At 36.3% G+C, this 19,292-nt stretch overlaps 1 protein-coding gene across 2 annotated transcripts in view; it reads right to left on the reverse strand.

Moving 5' to 3' along the window:
* LOC133860758 (uncharacterized) overlaps positions 1-19,292 on the reverse strand; it is a 65,080-nt gene that overhangs the window by 34,428 nt on the left and 11,360 nt on the right. Inside the window, exon 2 of one of the 2 annotated variants that reach the window (XM_062296366.1) lies at positions 13,848-14,278. The exons of the other annotated variant lie outside the window; for it this stretch is intronic. Coding sequence (XP_062152350.1) covers positions 13,896-14,278 — 383 coding nt within the window. The 3' untranslated portion in view covers positions 13,848-13,895. Of the gene's footprint in view, positions 1-13,847; positions 14,279-19,292 lie in introns of those variants that run through there. 2 annotated transcript variants of the gene reach the window in all.

A 19,292-nucleotide genomic window follows, 5' to 3' on the forward strand; every position in this document is an offset into this window, starting at 1 on the left:
GTCTCCATGATTTGCTTTTACCTTGCTTTTCCTTTTCTTGTCTTTTCCCCTTTTCTTGATACAGCCGAGTGTGGTTTTCCTCGTTTTTATTTTTTTCTCTTCTTTCTTTTACCGTACTGACATAGATGGCCCTTGGTTATTTTTCCTTCTTTCTCGTTTCATGTGCTGACCGTATTTGATGGCTTCAGGCTTGTCCCTTTATTTTAGAAATGATATTCTTGAAATCAACGGTTTTGAAAAAAGTTTTAGTTATAAATTTTTTTTTTAATTATAATAAATTTCTTAATTGGTTCTCGAGATGGAAAGTCACTACTTTCTGATAGTAATGAAAAGAGAAATATAAAAACCCTTCCACACATTACCTCAAGAGTTACCCAACATAGTGAAAGGAACAAGAATAATTTATGGAGGAGAAATTTTTTTATAAATGAGGCACGTGTGTAGAGGAGACTATTATTTTGGCCCCAGAGATATTCACAGAGATTCACAGAGGATTAAGCTCGGTACTGTTGCTTGGATAGAAGCACAACCACTGAAGGACTTTGAGAAGGCGGTAATTCATTCCTATGTCATGCTAAGTGTACTTTGATTAATTTGCTGATGGAGCAGGCTTGTGGTCACAGTTTACCTGTCTGGGTCGCATTGACCGCGCAACCCTAGTACACAGGGCGTAATAGTGTGCATGAGCCTTAAATATGAGAAGTTTTATTTATCAACCACTAATTTTATGCTTTAAGCCAAATGACGAACTTATGTTTTATATCCTAGAAATTTAGATTTCAAGTGTGCTTTAATAATCGTTTTGAAGAAAATGAATTTAACTCAACCGTTTTATGGTTGAGAGTTACATTACTGAGCATTTCTCGCTCACCCTTATTTTGTTCTTATTTTCAGGTTATGAACAGAAAGACCTAGGCGGCCAGAATGGGATCTACACTAGCATTAGGACATTGCATTTCATTTACTTTAATAATTGCACCATATAATAAATTTAGTTCTACTTTAGATTTTTATTTATTTTATTGAACATAATTATTTTTTTCGAAATACTCGTTTCTGCATTTATTGAAACTCTAAATTTAAAAAATTATTTTTTTGGCAATTTATTTAATTCAGCATATTAGTTAAGTTATCTGGCAGATTTTATGAATCTTTGCGGCTTTGTGTAAGAAAATGAACGAACCTAACCCTAGCGGTTCGGAGGCGTTACACTTTGGGCCGGCCATCTCTTGACTAACCAGTACCCGAAGCAAGCTAAGTCCAAGAAGACCATTATTCCTATTATTGTTAACGCCCTGTGTGAAGCATTTATAGTAGTTGGTCCAATTAATCATGAAAAGCCCCCAAATATAACTTGCATACAAGCAACGCACAGTGATCGATCTCCACCGATGCTTTGAGTGGAAAGTCATCCATAAACCAATATAATCATTGCAAGCGATGCAAAAAATCCAATAGAGTTGGAACCATGAATGGAATGAATTCTTGTAAACGACAAATTAGCTTGACTAATATAATAGTCACCGTTATAAACGCCATATATCGGGAGGACTTAGTAATATGGCTTGGTAGGTCATAGTTGCGATAAGTACAGCAACAACAAGCAATATATGCATTTTGAGTTTGTGGCGGTGGCTTATTTACTTCCTTCGCTAACATTAATTTTCCAAACCCTCCTCCAAGAGTTCAAAAGTGAAATCTCATTTAATAAGAAGCGCCATAGAGTCTGGGGAGGTAGTGCCGTCACTAAGATCTGCCTATGATGAACTTGAGCAGTGTCGACGTCTTCAAGTTCTGACGCTCTTAAGGCTCATGCGTGCGGAAGCAAATCCCTCAGCATGAAATCAGTGGGTTCGATCACACACCATTTGTTGTACGACATCATACACATCCAAAGCAGTGAAGCCACTCTTGTTGGTCACGTTCACACCGACTGCTTCTTGTTGGCTACCAATACTATCACCACCAAGTAACAATTTCACCGTTTGTAACACGTATTGTAGATAGTGAAATCATTAATTATATAATATAATGCAAAAGAAAAATATTAGAGAATTCTTTTTATATGATATGGACCTGTCATTATATCTTTCGGACCTTATTTTGCTTCTGTATGTATATATAATGCAAGCTGATTGAACACAAATATTCTAGCAACCCACAAAAAAAAAAAAAAACCCATGGGACCTCCATCTCTCCTCCAAGACCTCAAGGTCACCGTCTGTTAAAAAAGTTTCTAGTACGCTGATGTACGTCCTTGTTGGTGCTTGCTTCATTTGTTGCAAAACAATAAATGTAAGCAAATGAGCTTGCCAGGGGTGCCGGCTGGATCCCACTCTGATAATTAAGTCAGCATGTATTTTGAGAATTGAAATATAGTAATGACCTAGGGTTCTTGAGAGAAATTTTCACCCCCTTTTACCTGATACCTTGTCCCCCTTTTATAAGGTTATTTTGTGGGTAAGTCATTGTCGTTGTGTTCCACGTTCATGTGACGGTTGAGAGATAATCTTAACCGCATTGTTCCACCTTCATGTTATGGCTGAGTGGGATCCTTAGTGGAATGAGATAGAGGTTGAGTGGTTGAGTGGGAGATTGGGAGACTGGGACCCATAGTGGGATTTTATCCCCAACAGTTACCCCCCAATTCCTGTGGCGAACTTGTCCAACTAGTCGGGCATCGAGAATCTTCTTTGTACTTGCGACTGGAGTTACTTTTGTCCATCAATACTGAAGGTGCTATGTTGGTTATTAGGTACTTGTTGAGACCATGATTGTCAGAATGCCAAGCAAGCGGCATAGGTTTTTGGCACTATCTCAGCTTGCCGAAGAGTCAGAAGCCAAAGATAACTTGGTTGTAGAGCTCACGAAGAGCCGGAAACAGCGTGATGCATTTGAGGCTCGGGCATGCGAATCAAAGGTAACAGTAGATCGGTTTTGAATGACTTAACTGAGGCTAATGAAGATAAAGACCATCTGGCCGCTGGGCTTGATGCCTCTCGGATTGAAGAAAGAAGTTGTTCAGTTTTCCGAGCTAACCCCTATAACTTGAACACACCAATTGGGTTTGTGTACGTTATGACCAATGGAAGTAGCTGGTTAGTTTTCTTGAAGCTATAGTCTGGGTTCGGGCTATCACCTGTAGCATTTCTTTAGATGCTCGGCATTACATGCTCTCGGTAATGGCTTGCCATTGACTGATATCAATCAGTCCCGGAGAGTGGTCAGTCCCTTCTGCTTCAACGCTTAGCTTTGGCAGCACAATCTCTTGATGAATTTTTCTTTTCCCGCATTTTCTTTGAATTTGAATTTTTTGGAATCCGCTCCAGACATTTGCCGTCTTTTTCGAAGTAATTACAGTGAGTAGTGCCTGTTACTTCTGAGGTTCCGAGAGTAACTCCAGAAGTCTTACAGACCCCAGTTATAGAGGAGCTAAGGATGTCTACCCCAACTTTTGTGATTCTGCGAAACCTGTCTACGAAAGAGCCGGAGATGTCTCCTACGATTTTTGAGTCGGGTCAACCGAAGGATTAGGCATCAAATTTGTAGGCGGGAGAATAAAGAACATTGAATCCGGGGATAAGGGGAGAAAGTTTGCCTATAGGGAGTATAAGCATTATAAGTCGAGGGCTGCTCGGCTCCTCAAGCAGCTTTCTTTCTTCCTGTGGCTTCGGGATCAGAGTTGGGCCCGAGGCTTTATCTAGGGGTAGCGAACCAGTCATCCCGAAGATTCGAACTTGCCCCCGGTGGTTTATGATGTATCCGGGGCCTCTTCTAGCAGCAAGGCTTCTAACGCCTCGGTCGGATCTCTTAGTTTATAGGTTTCCTTTTTGTAATTTTTCAGATCTTTCCCCATAGTACCCCCCATTACTGAACTTGAAGAAGGACAATTTGGAAGAGGAAAAACAAAAATGCTACCAATTTAGAGGAGTATCTAAAATGATATATCTTGGTGGATTTTCTTTTCTACTTTGGGTCTTTTAAAATGTGAACAAATATAATTAAAGAATGATTAAGAGAGATAAGTCAAGCTTAAAATAAACAACATACAAAGAAGGAAACCATTAGCAAGGACCACCAAGGAACAAACACCCAAAAAAAAAAACAACAAAGCAATACAAACAACCTAGCTGATTGGTCACTCAGGTTCAAGAAGGAGAAGATTGCAAACAAAGAAAAAAAGAATAAAGAAGTTGCCAACTTCATCAGAAGACAAAAGACAATCGGGGAAGTAAGGTCCACCTGAGACCAGGTCCAAATTCAATCACTTAGTTTCCACAAACAATCACAGAAGTAAGGTCTAGGAGGGTGGACACTGAATTTGCATTGAGTTCATTCTAGGACCACGTCATCTAAATCATCTCCACTGGCATGACATTCGAGGAGTCTTTGTAATAACTCCAACTCCCTTTTGAGGGTAAAATGGTCTTTTACTACCAATGAGAATGGATGATTAGACAAAATATTAAAAACATCATATTATATATAAAACTTTATGTTTTATTAAATACCCGCTTCTATAATTTTTAAATACCTGCTTTTAAATTTAATAAATTTTTTTATATATTAATTTAAATTTCACTTTTACAGTTAATATTTTATTTTATTTTTTAACAAAATAGCATATGCCAACATATATTAATAAATAAAGTCCCAGGGCAAGGACAAAAACAAGAGGTACAAGACCCCAGTACCCTAAGCCAGATAAATTTGACTTGAAACAGCAACCTGAACAATACAAATCGTTACAGGGACAACAATGAGCCACTTTTTACATTTACAGCGCAACTCACAAATAGAAGAGGGCAGATCTAGCACATAAGCCAACAAATAGTTCAATAACAAATAAACATCACAAAGGCAAACTGTGAGAAAACACTAAAAGAACGAAATAGAACACCCTAAAACAAGAAGCACAAAATCGGGACCGGCTTCGGAGGCGCGGTCACCGGCGACGGTGCGTGTACCACATGCACCGCCACCGGAGACCCCACAACAGCAGAGAACCGCCAGGAGACCCCGGAACCACCGAAAACCCCCCAACCCCGCCATGGAAGACAAGCTGTAACACACACGTGTCGGTCCAGGGAGAGACTTCCCTGGTGCGTGTAGGCCACGCGCCGAGCGTGAAGGATCGACACTGCCGTGGCTGGAGGGGCTGCAGGACCGGAAGAAGCCGGCGACCACTGTGGTGAGGCGCGTGTCCTGGAAGAAATCGCCGAAGAGAACAGATCTGACACCAAAGAATGAAACCCAAACAAAGAAAAAACAGGTCAGAACTCCGCCGGAAAGAACACACCAGAGAGCCGCTTCCAACCCAAAACCCGATTTAGTCTTCTATCGGAGAACGACAACCACTACCGGATCTAACCCGGGGGAAACAAAAACTCCAAAACCTAATGGCCGGAGGAAAAAAAAAAAAAAAAAAAACACTCCACTATCATTATTTCAGAGGAACCAAACACAACCGGGGGAGGGAGGCGTGAAACCCCCCCCCCCCCCCCCCCCCCCCCCGGAACAAAACTCTCAAGAAAAAAACTCTCTCTAGGGTTACAGTTAATATTTTATGTTATATTTAAAAACCTTAATAGTCAAAACCCTACCTCTATAAGTAACTCTCTTTAGCCGTCACTCTCATTATTCCCCTCAAAATATTTCCAAGCCGTCTCTCTCCCGCAATTGCGTCCAAGGTATGGAAGAGTGACTCTTTCCTGTGAAGTATCTCCCTTTCCTAAGGCGTCTTTTGAGGGTGAGTAAGGCCCATAAACTTTTACATGGTATCAGAGCCACAGGTTTCTTGCGATGGTGGGTCTTTCCCTCCCGTTATTGTCCACGTGTTTGGCCATTAGTTGCCACATGTGAGGAGGCATGTTAAAGTGTCCCACGTCGCTAAGATTTTCTTCGCCTGGACACTTTATAAAGCCATGGTGTCTCCTCCTCTCTTAAGGCGTCTTAGAGAGAGGATTGGGTCTTCCCTCCCACTGCCACTCTGATGCAATACACGTGATTGGACAATAGTGCCACACGTGAGGGGACGTGTTAAGTATCCCCTTTCCTAAGGTGTCTTTTGAAGGTGAGTAAGGCCCATAAACTTTTACATTTTCCTTCTCCATCTTTTTACCTTTGGACTTGTTACAATCATGAACTTGACTATCTGTTTTTTTATCTTTTCTTTTGCTTGTTTTTGGGCTACAGACGTGTGGAAGTGGGATGCTTAATTGCATGTTGTCCTTCTTTTTGTTTTGCTTTGTGTCTTTCTCTCTCCCTTGTCCTCTCCAAACGTCACATGTCCCTTACGTTATTATTATTATTTTTTTCTTCCTTTTGTTGTGTTTCTCTCTATTTCCTTTTCTTTTGTTGTCTGACACATAGGTTATACGCCTAACCTCCCACATTTTCATTTACTCTAATTCTTTTAGACTACAGCTCCTTGTCTGAAGTATTCATTGTTTATTTATTTTCTTTTCTCTATATCGGTCGTGCAGTAGCCGAATGCCATTCTCGAAAAATATCATTTATTTGTTTGGTGTCTCCTCTATTCTTTTATTTTTTTTTACCAGTCCTAAACTACTTTTGTTCTTTTATTTTCCCTCACCTCCTCTTGTCTTAACAGCCCCATAACAAATCTTTCCCGGGCATAATTGTATTAAATTTTAGTTATTTTAATTCTGTAAGTTGCTTAAAAATCACGGAGCCTTTTTAATAAATTATTTTGAATAGATGTATAGTTTTGTGATACCTGAATTTATCAAATTCTATGACTTTAGTAGAAAATATTTCTTATGACAATTTCCTTTATTGAGTCATATTCCTAATATCAATAAAAGAAAATGTGTTATTGCTTATTTAATTATTTAAATATTATTAGAGTAATTAATGTCGTTAAAGGTACCTAGGGAATCCATTTTTAGTAGGCTAGCAAGACGAACCTTAGTTATGTTAGTGTGTCGTCTAGTGACTAGCATATGGTATTAAAGGTAACTAGCTAGCTGTCGAGATATTCATTAGCAGCAAGTAGAGAGGTAAGGGATCCTTTACCCTTTCTAGAATTGTTTTATGTATTATTATTTTATCCATTTATTCTAGCATATTTGTGAATAATTATTCTCGCCATGTATTTAAAATTATATTGCTGCATAAAAGATTGTTTTAAAATAGTGTTGATGTGAAAGTTATTGGTGGAAATGATATTCTTGAAATCAGCGATTTTGAAAAAAACCTTAGTTCTAAAAGACTTTCAAATTATAGAAAATTGTTTATATTATTCCCAAGATGGGAAGTCACAACTTTCTAAAAGTAATGAAGAGAGAAGTGTAAAAAAAAAACCCTCCCACACTTTGTATCAAGAGTACCAAGCATAGTGAAAAGAATAAGAATAGTTATGAAAAGGAGAAAGATTTTTATAAATGAGACACGTGTGTGGAGAAAACTATTATTTTGGCCCTATAGATATTCACAGAGATTCACAGAAGCTTAAGCTCGGTACTGTTGCTTGGATGGAAGCGCAACCGCCCTATAGATATTCACAGAGATTCAAATTAGCTATAGATTTTGTAAAAATAGGTATTTATGGGTTAGGTTCTAGTGTTAGTAAAAATAAATAATTATGGGTATTTAGTTTAAATTGTATTTGTGAAGTTAACCCTAAGATTTTCTTATGGGTTAAGGTTATTTTAAATGTGTTAATGATTTAAGTTAATAAGTTAGTAATTATTGTAAAAAAGAGTAGTGAATGTAATTTTAGAATAAATGTTAGTATAAAAGTGTTAGTGAAATTAATTGCGGGTTAATAATTAATATTATGAGTAAATAGTTAAATATTGATTTTAATATCTAAACCTTAGTAAACACTTCGGGTTAGTATTGTTTGAGTTTAATTAGTGTCTAGATTTATGGGTGTGTAATTAGGACCCTTAAAATATTAGAGGTTTTCCAATTGTTAGCTCTTGAGCAATTTAAGAGCTAAATGTCGGTCTAATATTAGAAATGTTAAATAATGTGCAATGTGTATTTTCACAGTGACGCATTGCAATGTGGTATCTAGGAGACCTAGTACTTAAATCCGCGCAGCCAAAGTGAGTATTCTACTCACTGAGAAGTATTATTTTCTTAAATGATGAATTGCAAATTGCAAAATATAGATATTGTTTTACAAACATGAACCAACTGTATGTTGATTATGAACTGTTTTAGATGATTTGAGTACTTTTGAGTATATTGAAATTATGATGATGTTTTGAAGTATGAATATGATATGTGGAGTTTAAATGAATGGAGTCACTATATGTTATGGTTGGGAGTTTTGAAAACTGTAATTGCAATGGAACATGAATATGATTTTAGAGTGAGTTAAGTTATGCAAATTGTTTAAGAAATGACACATTGAATGGTTTATGTTTTTATAAAGAAAGCATGTGTTAAAGGCATGATTCATGAAATGAAATGTATATTGATTTAAGGCATGATGCATATGCATATGAACGCTAAACGTGCATCGAAGTGAGGTTCATAGCCCACGGGAAACAATGCTTGGATTAATTTCCATGATGCTTGGGGTAACCCATGATGCTTGGATTAATTTCCATGATGCTTGGGGTAACCCATGATGCTTGGATTAATTTCCATGATGTGCATTGCATAATCATTTATAGCATGGTTTTGATGAGTGATGTTTTTATACTATGGGTAGTTTTGCTATACGTATTGGTATACATAAAAGTTTTAATGAAAAAGAGCTTATGTATATTTCTATCGGATAGTTGCATGATTTTAATGCCATTGATTTCTAACGTAAGGATTATGTAAACCTAAGCAAATAAACCTTAAAGTATTATCGTAGATGAAATCGTACGTAGTTGTTTCTACAACAGAACTTCTACGTATAATCTTAGCTGCCAAGTATGTTCAAATGTTTTCTATTAGCCGGTGTGTGCTATATCAGCTACAAGGGTTTTCAAACAAAAGTTTATAAAATTGGTGGCTGTTATAGTGTACGATGACTAAAAAAAAGAAAAGAAAAGTTGGTTCTTTGCAAAAACTCAGTGAATAGTATACCTCTGAGGTCTTAGTGTATTTCTTTATGCTAAGACGATGGGCTCATAATTCCACCTGTACGGATGCGGCAACCCCCGCAACCGTGCAGACGTTTATGCTTTAGTTGCAGGTTTTGCGGATATAGTTATTGACTCGTCCATCTAGTGTATGGGATGCTATGATTGGAGCATATCGCGACAGTCATAAGTCACAGACTCATGGGTAGTCCGCATTTTGGGTATATTATTTATGGCTCGTGTTCTACATGACACATGTATTTGTTGAGCCTATATTTGGGATGTAATTAGTGTAATATGTTTTATAAGCCTTAAATAGATAGACTTGTAAATGGCTCTTGTTGTAATTAATTGTTATGTATTAGATGTATTTCCGCTTATGATATGTGTTCCGCTGCACATTGATTATTATATTCCGCTGTTAGATGTAACTCTGATTATCAGGTGCATGTTATGGGACATGTGTCATATGTTGGCTGAGCGACATGTAGTCGTGCCACTGTGAAGATCCATTTATATGTTTTTTTTTTTTTAAAAAAAAAAAAACGGGTCGTCACAGTAATTCATCCCTAGATCATGCTAAGTGCAATTTTATTAATTAGCTGACGGGGCAGGCCTGTGGCTACAGTTTACCTGCCTGGGTCGCATTAACCGTGCAACCCTAATACACATGACGTAATAGTGTAAATGGGCCCTAAATATGAGAAGTTTTAGTTATCAACCAGTAATTTTATGCTTTAAGCAAAATGCTGAACTTATATTTTGTATCCTGGAAATTTAGATTTCAAGTATATTTTAATAATCATTTTGAAGAAAATAAATTTAACTCAACTGTTTTATGGTTGGGGATTACCTTACAGGGCATTTCTCTCTTACCCTTATTTTGTTTTTGTTTTCAGGTTATGAGTAGAGAGACCTAGGCGGCCAGAATGTGATCTAGGCTAGCATTAGGACGTTGCATTTCATTTACCTTAATAAGTGTACCAACACAATAAATTTAGTTCTACTTTGAATTTTCATTTATTTTATAGAACATAATTATTCTTTTCAAAATACTCGTTTCCGCATTTATTGAAGCTCTGAGTTTAAAATTATTTTTCTGGTAATTTATTTAATTCGGCATATTAGCTAGGTTATCTGGCAAACCTTATGAATCTTTGCGGCTTTGTGCAAGAAAATGGACGAACCTAACCCTAGCGGTTTGGGGGCATTACAGCCTTAGTCTTCTTCTGGACAAATGTGAGAGGATGCGGGTGATATTCATTTGTGTAGGTACTTCCAATTGTCATGCATGTATGGATAATTCCCGAGAACGCATTCAAGGTGAGCAGGGAAGTCACATTCTTCACAGTAATAAAACCTACTTTTTTCTTCATTTCTCTTCAAGCCCATCCCATCAAATCTACTCATATCATCTACTACTCATATCAGAGTAGATCTACTCAGATTTGAATTTGCAAAACCCGCACCCACAGAAACAGTCCCCCCCCCCCCCCCTCTGGCGACCCTGCAGATATAGTGAACAAATTTGCAGTTGTGGGTGAGATTTTCTACACCCGCATGGTTGCAGGGTGGGAGCAAAAATGACGGAAATCCACCCTGCCCCGTGCACACCTCTACTCGCTATAGCACTAATTATTCTAATCAATTTAATGAAAAATCATCACGTGATCCTATACACTCACCCACCCAAATCTCTCTCTTTGTATATATATAATAAAAATGCCATAGTATTTACCAAAAAAAATTTCCAAATTCGCTTCTCAAATGATGTGTCACAATCTTATGAGATAGCTGGGTGACACATTTTTTAAAATAATAAATTATATAAAATTGTGACACATCATTTGGAGAGCAAATTTTTGTAAGATAAATTTTTTGAAAAGTGTAGCATTAATTTCTCTTCGTCAAAGAAGCTGGAGAAAATTCTTAGCTTGAGACAAGTTGCTAGGCCTTTTCTAAAGCATCTTGTTGGATAAGGAGGTGTTATACTCATTTGCCATGATAACTGACATCTGGTTTGTCCCATAAAAAGCAAAATCTTGCTGCAGTGGTTTTTGGTGAATAAATCAGCAACTTGATCAAATAGAAATATACCTATTCTTATTGTCCTTATTGACAACCTTCTCATCAATGAAATGATAGTCGACTTCCATTTACTTAGTACATTAATCCGCGGAACACTGGGTTAGATGACAATGCTATAAGTTAGGTTTTTAGTATCGGCAAACTTAGTATAAAAACATGTTTGACCGTAAGTTTTAAGTCTAAAGTTACGTCGGTGTAAAAATTTATCAAAGACATGAGTATTCATGCTGTCCAACAATTAACTTAGTCAGATTAAAATGGCCACCACTTTTGCTAAAAAGAAATTAATTTTCTTTTCTTTTTTTTCTTTTTTTCTCAGAAGTGGGTTGGGAGTGGGCTAGTACTTCCCTAGCCACGATTTTCAATGAGTCATGAGTTGCATATTACAACTTCTATCATGTGGCGGATCTAAATTGAGATCAAAGGGGGCCATGGCCCCCTACAAAAGTTTTTTTTAAAAAAATATAAATAAATAAAAAATTGAATTTTTAATGTGAACTCTTGAAAAGACGTTCGCGTCCGCTTTGTTCTAAGCTTTTTTTTTTTTTTTTGAGAGCTAGGATCTTTTAACTTTGGTGTAAAACAAAAGCAAAAAGATACAAGCTTGCTTTCAAGTCTTTTAACTTTTGTATATGAAGGTTATGGATGTAAACGAAGCAAAGTTACTTATGAGCTCGTTCGGGTTCGGCTCGTGCGCAATTCAATTATTAAATGAGCTATTCGTGAACATGAAACTATACTCGATTATTAAACGATACATGCCCGTATAAAGCTCGGCTCGCTTATTAGAGCGGCTCGTATATATTTATTAATAAATATGCATATATATTGATAAAAATAACTTATTTAGTATATCACTTATTAATTAACAATAATTAATTATTTCTATACATTATACAATATATAATTATTAATTATATCTACAAGTATCTATATAATATATAATTTAATGATAAAAGATAATTAAGATGGTTATATAATGTCACATAATTAAGATAATGATATAATCAAGTATATATGTGTGTGTGCGCGCGCTATTAACTATAAATTATAGTTATATAATGTCACATAATTCTTAAATTCTAACTCATAAATATACAATTCATAGTAATGTAAACTATAACGATTAGGAACTAGTGATAATGGATCACCTTACCACAAAAGATCGGTATTTCTTTTTTCGAGCCGAATTGAGCTTAATTTTTAAAACTCGCCATGAGCTCGAGCTCGGCTTGAACTCGTGATAAATGAGCTTGGCTCGGCTCAAGCTTGGCTTGAGCTCGTGATAAAAAAGTTCAAGCTCGTGATAGAAAAGCTCGGCTCGAGCTTGAACTTGTGATAAATTTAAATGAGCCAAGCTTGGACATGTACTACTCGCCCAAGCTTGGCTCATTTATATCCCTAATGAAAGGTGATTGTGTTAGCAATAGTAGAGTAATTCTACACGGCGATCAAAATTCCATCAATCGTCCATCAGTGCTGACGTGGCGTGGTGCCACATCAGCACTTACTTTTTTTAAAAAAAAAATAATAATAATAATTGAAAAATCTAAAACCTGCGTGTGTTGAAAACTTCAAAAGACCCAAACCAATTCCCCTGAATCATTCAAAATACTTGCAATGTTGGCCTTTATAGCAAATGATTATCAAAAAAAATATTACCACGTTAAAAAAAGACTTATTGTTAAAAAATATCTAAGAATTAAAATAAAAGATAAAAAAAAAGAATTTTTAAATAATATAGTGAAATAATAGATAATCAAATGTATAGTACATTTTAAAACCCATTAATTAAAATAAATAAAGTAGATTTCGATTAATTATTTTACATATAAAAATGAATAAACTATTGAAAGCACTCTTAGTACAACATATTGCAAGTAGTGTTTTTTTTTTTCTATGCAAATAGTGCAAGAAGGTTACTCGAGTCATTGCAAATTTGGTGGGTAGATGTGCCTTAAGAATATTATCCTAATATTTTATATTTTAGTTATGGTAGAATTCTGTCTTAATTATTGTAGATTATTCTTTTATATTTTATTAGTCTCATTCAACCATTAATAAATTTTATTTTGTACAGTTTCATATCTATATATTTTTAAGGGATTTTTAAAAATTTTAGGAAATAATATACCCCGCCCCTTCCCGTGGGTATACTATTACAATAATTTTGATTAAATTATACTTTTCCCTTTCAAACCATCACCTTATTTATAATTCTCCTATTAATATTAAATTTTAAATTGACCTGACTTAGTCCTAATTTAAAAGATTTATCGCCATATCCTCTCCATTTAAATCAGACAATAAATTGAACGGGAATCATAGCCCCTAAAAAATGTTTTGTTTCAATCTATTTTATTTTGAATAGTTTCTCCATGAAATGCTAGGACCTTTTTTTTTTCCAAAATTATAGGCTTCTAAAAATTGGATTCCCTTCTTTTTTCTTTTTTTTTTAGATGCTTCATATCTAAATTTTGTGACTTTTTGTATATGAATTTTTGCAACTTTCTGATTTTATTTTTTTATCTAACGAGATATACATAAAGGGAAAATGCAACATTTACTCTATATGGGAGAGAGAGAGAGAGAGAGAGAGAGTTTACTCATGGCATCATTTTACTTTGTACATAAACATAATAGACATAATTGGAACTGCACCCAAACATTTTCTTTCCTCTCCTAAATATCAAGTTTAAAGAAGTCATACATAAAGATATAGGCTGAGAAAATTGTTCATTATTAGTATCTGTTCACTCACATGTTCTTTGTGTTATCAGGCTGTGACGAGCTTTGGTCAATTGACTCTAACTGGTTGCGAAGGTTTTGATTGTCCTCCAGCAAACGGTCATATTCCAGTAGGAATCCTTCTGATTGCTTTCTTACAGCCTCTGCTTCACCTTCAGCGGCCTTTGCCTCCTTTGCTTTTGTCTCACATTCAGATTCCATCTTCTTCATCTTTGCCTTCAGTGTGGCAATCTCTTCCCCCAAGGCCTTAAGCTCCTCTCCACTGCCATTTTTGCCATCATCAAAACTTCGCTTTTGTTTTTTTGCAGCCTCCATTGTCGTCCTTAGTAAACGAAGTTCTCTTATATAATAATGTAATCTATCTATCATCAGTGCGAGGAAGAGCAAGAATCCTGCATGTAATTGATTACGTGGATATCAGATTCGACAACTAACAATAGTACTCAAAAAAAAAAAAATCAAACCAAATAGAGAAGCAAGCAAATAGGAAGGTTTAGTACTCCACGTCAAAGCAACTTAGCACAAAATTAATCCAATATGCATCAATTTACCAGCATAATAGTAACAAAAATATTAATACAAGTCTTTATCTTATCACCCAAAACTACTGCCACCAGCTGCTGTAGCCAAGTGGCATAATCTTCCTTTTTAATATAGGGAAGGTCTACTGCTCAACTCATGAAGAGAATGGGGTTCTTTTGATGGCAAGGAGCTACTTGCTCATGACGTATCATTACCCTGTTTCCAATAGAGATGAGTACCATCCCAATCTTCACCCTTCCAATTACCAACCCAGCAGTGCTTGGAAGGGATGTTTTGATATTAACCCTGACTGATGCATTTAGCGTGCCAAATTGAGCTGACACTGACAACTGTTGGTTCAGTGTCGGATCAGTGGTTGGTAGCAGCTGGGTGCCGATGGAGGTGCAAGATCTTGCATCCCACAGCCAGATCACCGCCAGATCTGGTATTGAGAGACATGAGAAGAGAAACAGATGGAGAGGACCTAGTGTGAAGTTGGACCCGCACATCAGTTCAATGCCAATCTGAAAACTACTGCCACCAGCTGCTGTAGACAAGTGGCATAATCTTCCTTTTTAATATAGGGAAGGTCTACTGTTCAACTCATGAAGGAAACGGGGATCTTCTGATGGCAAGGAGCTACTTGCTATCCTATGACTTACCCTGTTTCAACGGCTGTTGGTTCAGTGTCGAACAACAAATCCTCCATCTGTGGCGTAACACCATAAGCATTTCCTTAAGAGAGCTCGGCTAAACAAAAAGCAGATTTCTAATCCCCAAACCGCCTGAAGAAAACGGAGTACTCATCTTTGCCAACTGACTAAATGAAATTTAAACACATCACCAACTCCGCCTCACAAGAAGTCCCATTGAAGTTTCTCAATACGGTTAGCAACTCCAACAGGGGTGGGGAAAAGGGACAAAAAGTAAGTACGCAAATTGGAAAGTGTGCTTTTAATCAAAGTGATCCTACCATCCTGTGACAAACAAAGTCACTTCCAAACTGCCAAACGACGTTTCATCTTTTTAATAATACCATTCCAGATAGAGTTTACCATAAACGAAGCCCCCAACAACAAACCCAAGTACTTCATAGGCAAAGAGGACCCTACAATCAAGAATACTAGCCAAGCTTCCAACATCTTCCACGACACCAACATGAACTACTTCTAATTTAGCCAGATTAATTTTCAACAACGAGACAGCTTCAAAGCATAAGAAAAGGCAACGCAAATGACAGAGATGATCAGGATTTGCCTAACAAAAAATAAAGATGTCATCCACAAATAACAGGTGAGACACGAGGAGTTCATTGTTATTCCTATACACCATCGAAAAACGTGAGCCAACAACATTCTACTCAAGGCCTCCATGATAACGACAAAACAGCAGAGGGGATAAGGGATCTCCCTATCTTAGGCCATGAGAGCTATTAAAGAACCCTGAGAGAGTTTTGTTAATCAAGATAGAGAAATGCACTGTAGAGATACAATGAGAAATCCAATCACGTCATTTTTCCCCGAACCCACATCTTCTCAGCAGATACAATAGGAAGTCCCAATCAACATGATCGTAAGCCTTCTCTAGATCCAATTTACATAGCACACATGGAACCCTTGATTTAATTCGACTATCAAGGCATTCAGTGGTAATGCGGACTGAGTCTAAAATATGTCTCCCCCTAATAAAAGCATTCTGAGACATGGAAATAATCTTTACCAACACCGATTTAAGCATATTAACTAGAAATTTAGTGATAATTTTGTAGACACCGCCCATAAGACTAATAGGGAGAAAATCCTTAATATCCACCACCCTAGCCTTCTTGGGGATAAGGGCAATAAAAGTAGGCATTGAGGCTCTTTTCAAACTTTCCTCGAGCTTGAAACTTATGAAAAACATTCATGGCATATTTAAGAACCTCCCAACATTGCTGAAAGAAGGCCAAAGAAAAACCATCAGGGCTCGAGGCCTTATCTCCCTTCAGAGCTTTCACCTTCTCAAAGACCTCACTTTCTTCAAAAGCTCTTTCCAACCGCATAGTCTCCTCAGCATCAAAAGAATTAAAAAAAAGACCATCCAGTTTAGGCCGCCAACTAAATTGATCTAAATACAGACAAATGTAGAATTGTAGGATATGCTACTTATTTCTGTAGAATCTGAAGAAACAGAGTCATCAACCACTAAGGAAAAACCGTTATTATTTCCTAATCTCTCTTTTTCTCTCAGCCAAAGGGCCCTAGATTCCTATCTCCAACTAATTTCTTCCAATAGAATAATCCTCTCGAAGTTAATCTCAGTCTTTTTAGCCTTTTCCTCATTAGATAAGGATCTACTTCTGCATTAACATCATGATCACAAAGTTCATCCAAAAAAACCTTTTTCTGCTTCTCGACATTGCCATATACCTCCTAATTCCATTTTTTTCAAGTTGAGTTTCAAGGCTTTTAGTTTGCGAGCCAAGACAAAACTAGAGGAGCCTTGAAAGCTATTAGAAGACCACCATTGATTCACCTATTCTACAAAACCTCAGATTTTAACCGCATATTTTCAAATTTGAAATATCCTCTACTCCTAACAACACCACCACAATCAAGTAATAGAGGGAAGTGATATGATTAAACTCTAGAGAGCCTCCTCTAAGAGAGATCAAGAAACTGTGCTTCCCAATCAGGAAAAAGAATGAACCTCTCAATTTTGGACCACGAGTACCACCTACTAGAGGAATGTCCATAAGACCTTGTTCACTTAATTTCAACCGTTAGATCTCACTTGATGTAATCTTACAATTGTATTAACGGTTAAGTAAATCCAATCTACGATCTAAATCAAACCACTAGATTGCATGATCACAACCGTCCAAAATTTAATACTCATGATCATACACTTGTTGCTCTGGTGCTTTGAGCCAAGTGCCAAGTGCACCATCGAGCGCCACAAAAGTGCCACTAGCCCTACAGCCCACAAACATGGACGCAGGGGCGTGCATGTGTGTGTATGGTGTGAAGTACCATACTAACGCATACATCAAGTATTGCTTTAAAACAATAGCTTGATGTGAGTTTGCATTAATAAATGCCTTTATTTTCTTTTACTTTTCTGTGCTCTTCTTTCAAGCCTTTTTAATACCTTTCATAAAAGAACAATTCCCAAAATAAAAACTATATGTATATTATGTATTCAATTTTGGAAAACTTTCTAACACAACATTCTATAATTTCATGTAAAAAGGCTAGAAAATATTAAAGATGACTTTGGTCTAGAAAATAGTAAACCAGAAAAAATTTAAATCCGTATTGCAAGAGTTTGTCTTAGAGAATCACCTTAAATGTTAATACTTTCATATCAAACATCCTCTATATGGTAGGCTACCCTGCATAAGCATCGTTTCTTAAACTCTGTCATTGTAACCAATATTTTCTACATCTCCAAAAATGAAGTGGTCTTAGATGACCAAAAACTTTTCATCTTCCTCATGAACTTTTTTTCACCCTTCATTATCTCTTAGAGGTGAGTAGGATTTAGATTTTCAATTCCCGAAGACTGTACAAGATATAATTAAGCGGAAACCATAGGGGCATAGAGCTATATATGCTCCATATCTGGATAGGGAGACCAGAACAGATTGCAGAATAGCTATCACAAATAAACCAAAAGCACAAAATATAAACTCTAATGTGTGTGTGCATAAAGCTGCTTTAACTAACCAAATTAAATACAAAAGGGCATCAAAAGGACGCAACCTATATGCTTGCTACAAACTCTCCCTTCAATCAGTCCAGTCCCATCCAATTCCTCAATACATGTAGAACCAATTTATATCAAGCCATTATTGAGTCACACTTCCAAAATAGAGCACCGCATGCCTAAGGATTAAGCTTCAAATTTTAATTCCTTACGTCTCCAGACCATGTTGGCCACTCTCAACACTTCTATTTTGACCTAAATGCACCTCAGGGCCTTATAATTCACTAAGTGCTTTGGTAGCAGGAACAATATGTGACACCAAACGAATTAGTTGCAATATGTAGCAAAACTGTACTGATTAAAGACACAGCTCATAGCAATCACGCAAGGAATTCTTATCTGTAATGGCCCAACAAAGTATAGAGGAAACATATCGACTAAATTAATAAATCACACCTTGTTTCCATGATAATATTCATGAACAAGAGTTCATGACATCAAACAACTGATTTCAAGACATAGATTTCATAACAATTCTAAGATTCCACGATGCCACAATTATTGTTGACAAGTCAAGGACAATAACTACAAATTTAACAAAGTGATTTTGTATGATTGATGGGAAAGACCCTCAATATGTCACATCAACACGGTTGCACCATGACTGAAACAAAGTGTATGTTGCCACGTGGGTTGCATAGCGAAAATTTGAATAGAGAATTCCATAGCATATAGCTACACCAATTAAAAATAATAATAAATTAAATTTTCTCAATTTCTTTAATTGATTTAAGGGAAAAGTACCAGACAATTTGCAATGTCCCTCCCAAACTTTCAATTGAAACAATCCCCCCTTAGCAAATTTTGTTTTATAAAAATAAAAATAAAAAAATAAAAAATAAAAAAAAAACTACCAGAAAAATTGCATTGCACCCCCTTTGTAACAAAAATGATAAAAAAAAATTCCCTTATAAAATTTAGAAAAAATAAAATAAAAACAATACAAACAAAATCAGAAAATCATTAAAAAAAAAAAAAAAAAAAAAAAGCAAATTACCTGGTAGTTGGAAGGTGTGTACTTTCCCCTAGATTTAATCAATTCCAATCATACCCAAGTGTGTAGTCAACAGCCTTAAGACTCACAAAACTGAATAACTGATATACTTCTTATGTGTATTTCTTGTATATTTCTTATGT

This window comes from Alnus glutinosa, chromosome 2 (assembly GCF_958979055.1).
Source record: "Alnus glutinosa chromosome 2, dhAlnGlut1.1, whole genome shotgun sequence".
Classification (NCBI taxonomy): domain Eukaryota; kingdom Viridiplantae; phylum Streptophyta; class Magnoliopsida; order Fagales; family Betulaceae; genus Alnus; species Alnus glutinosa.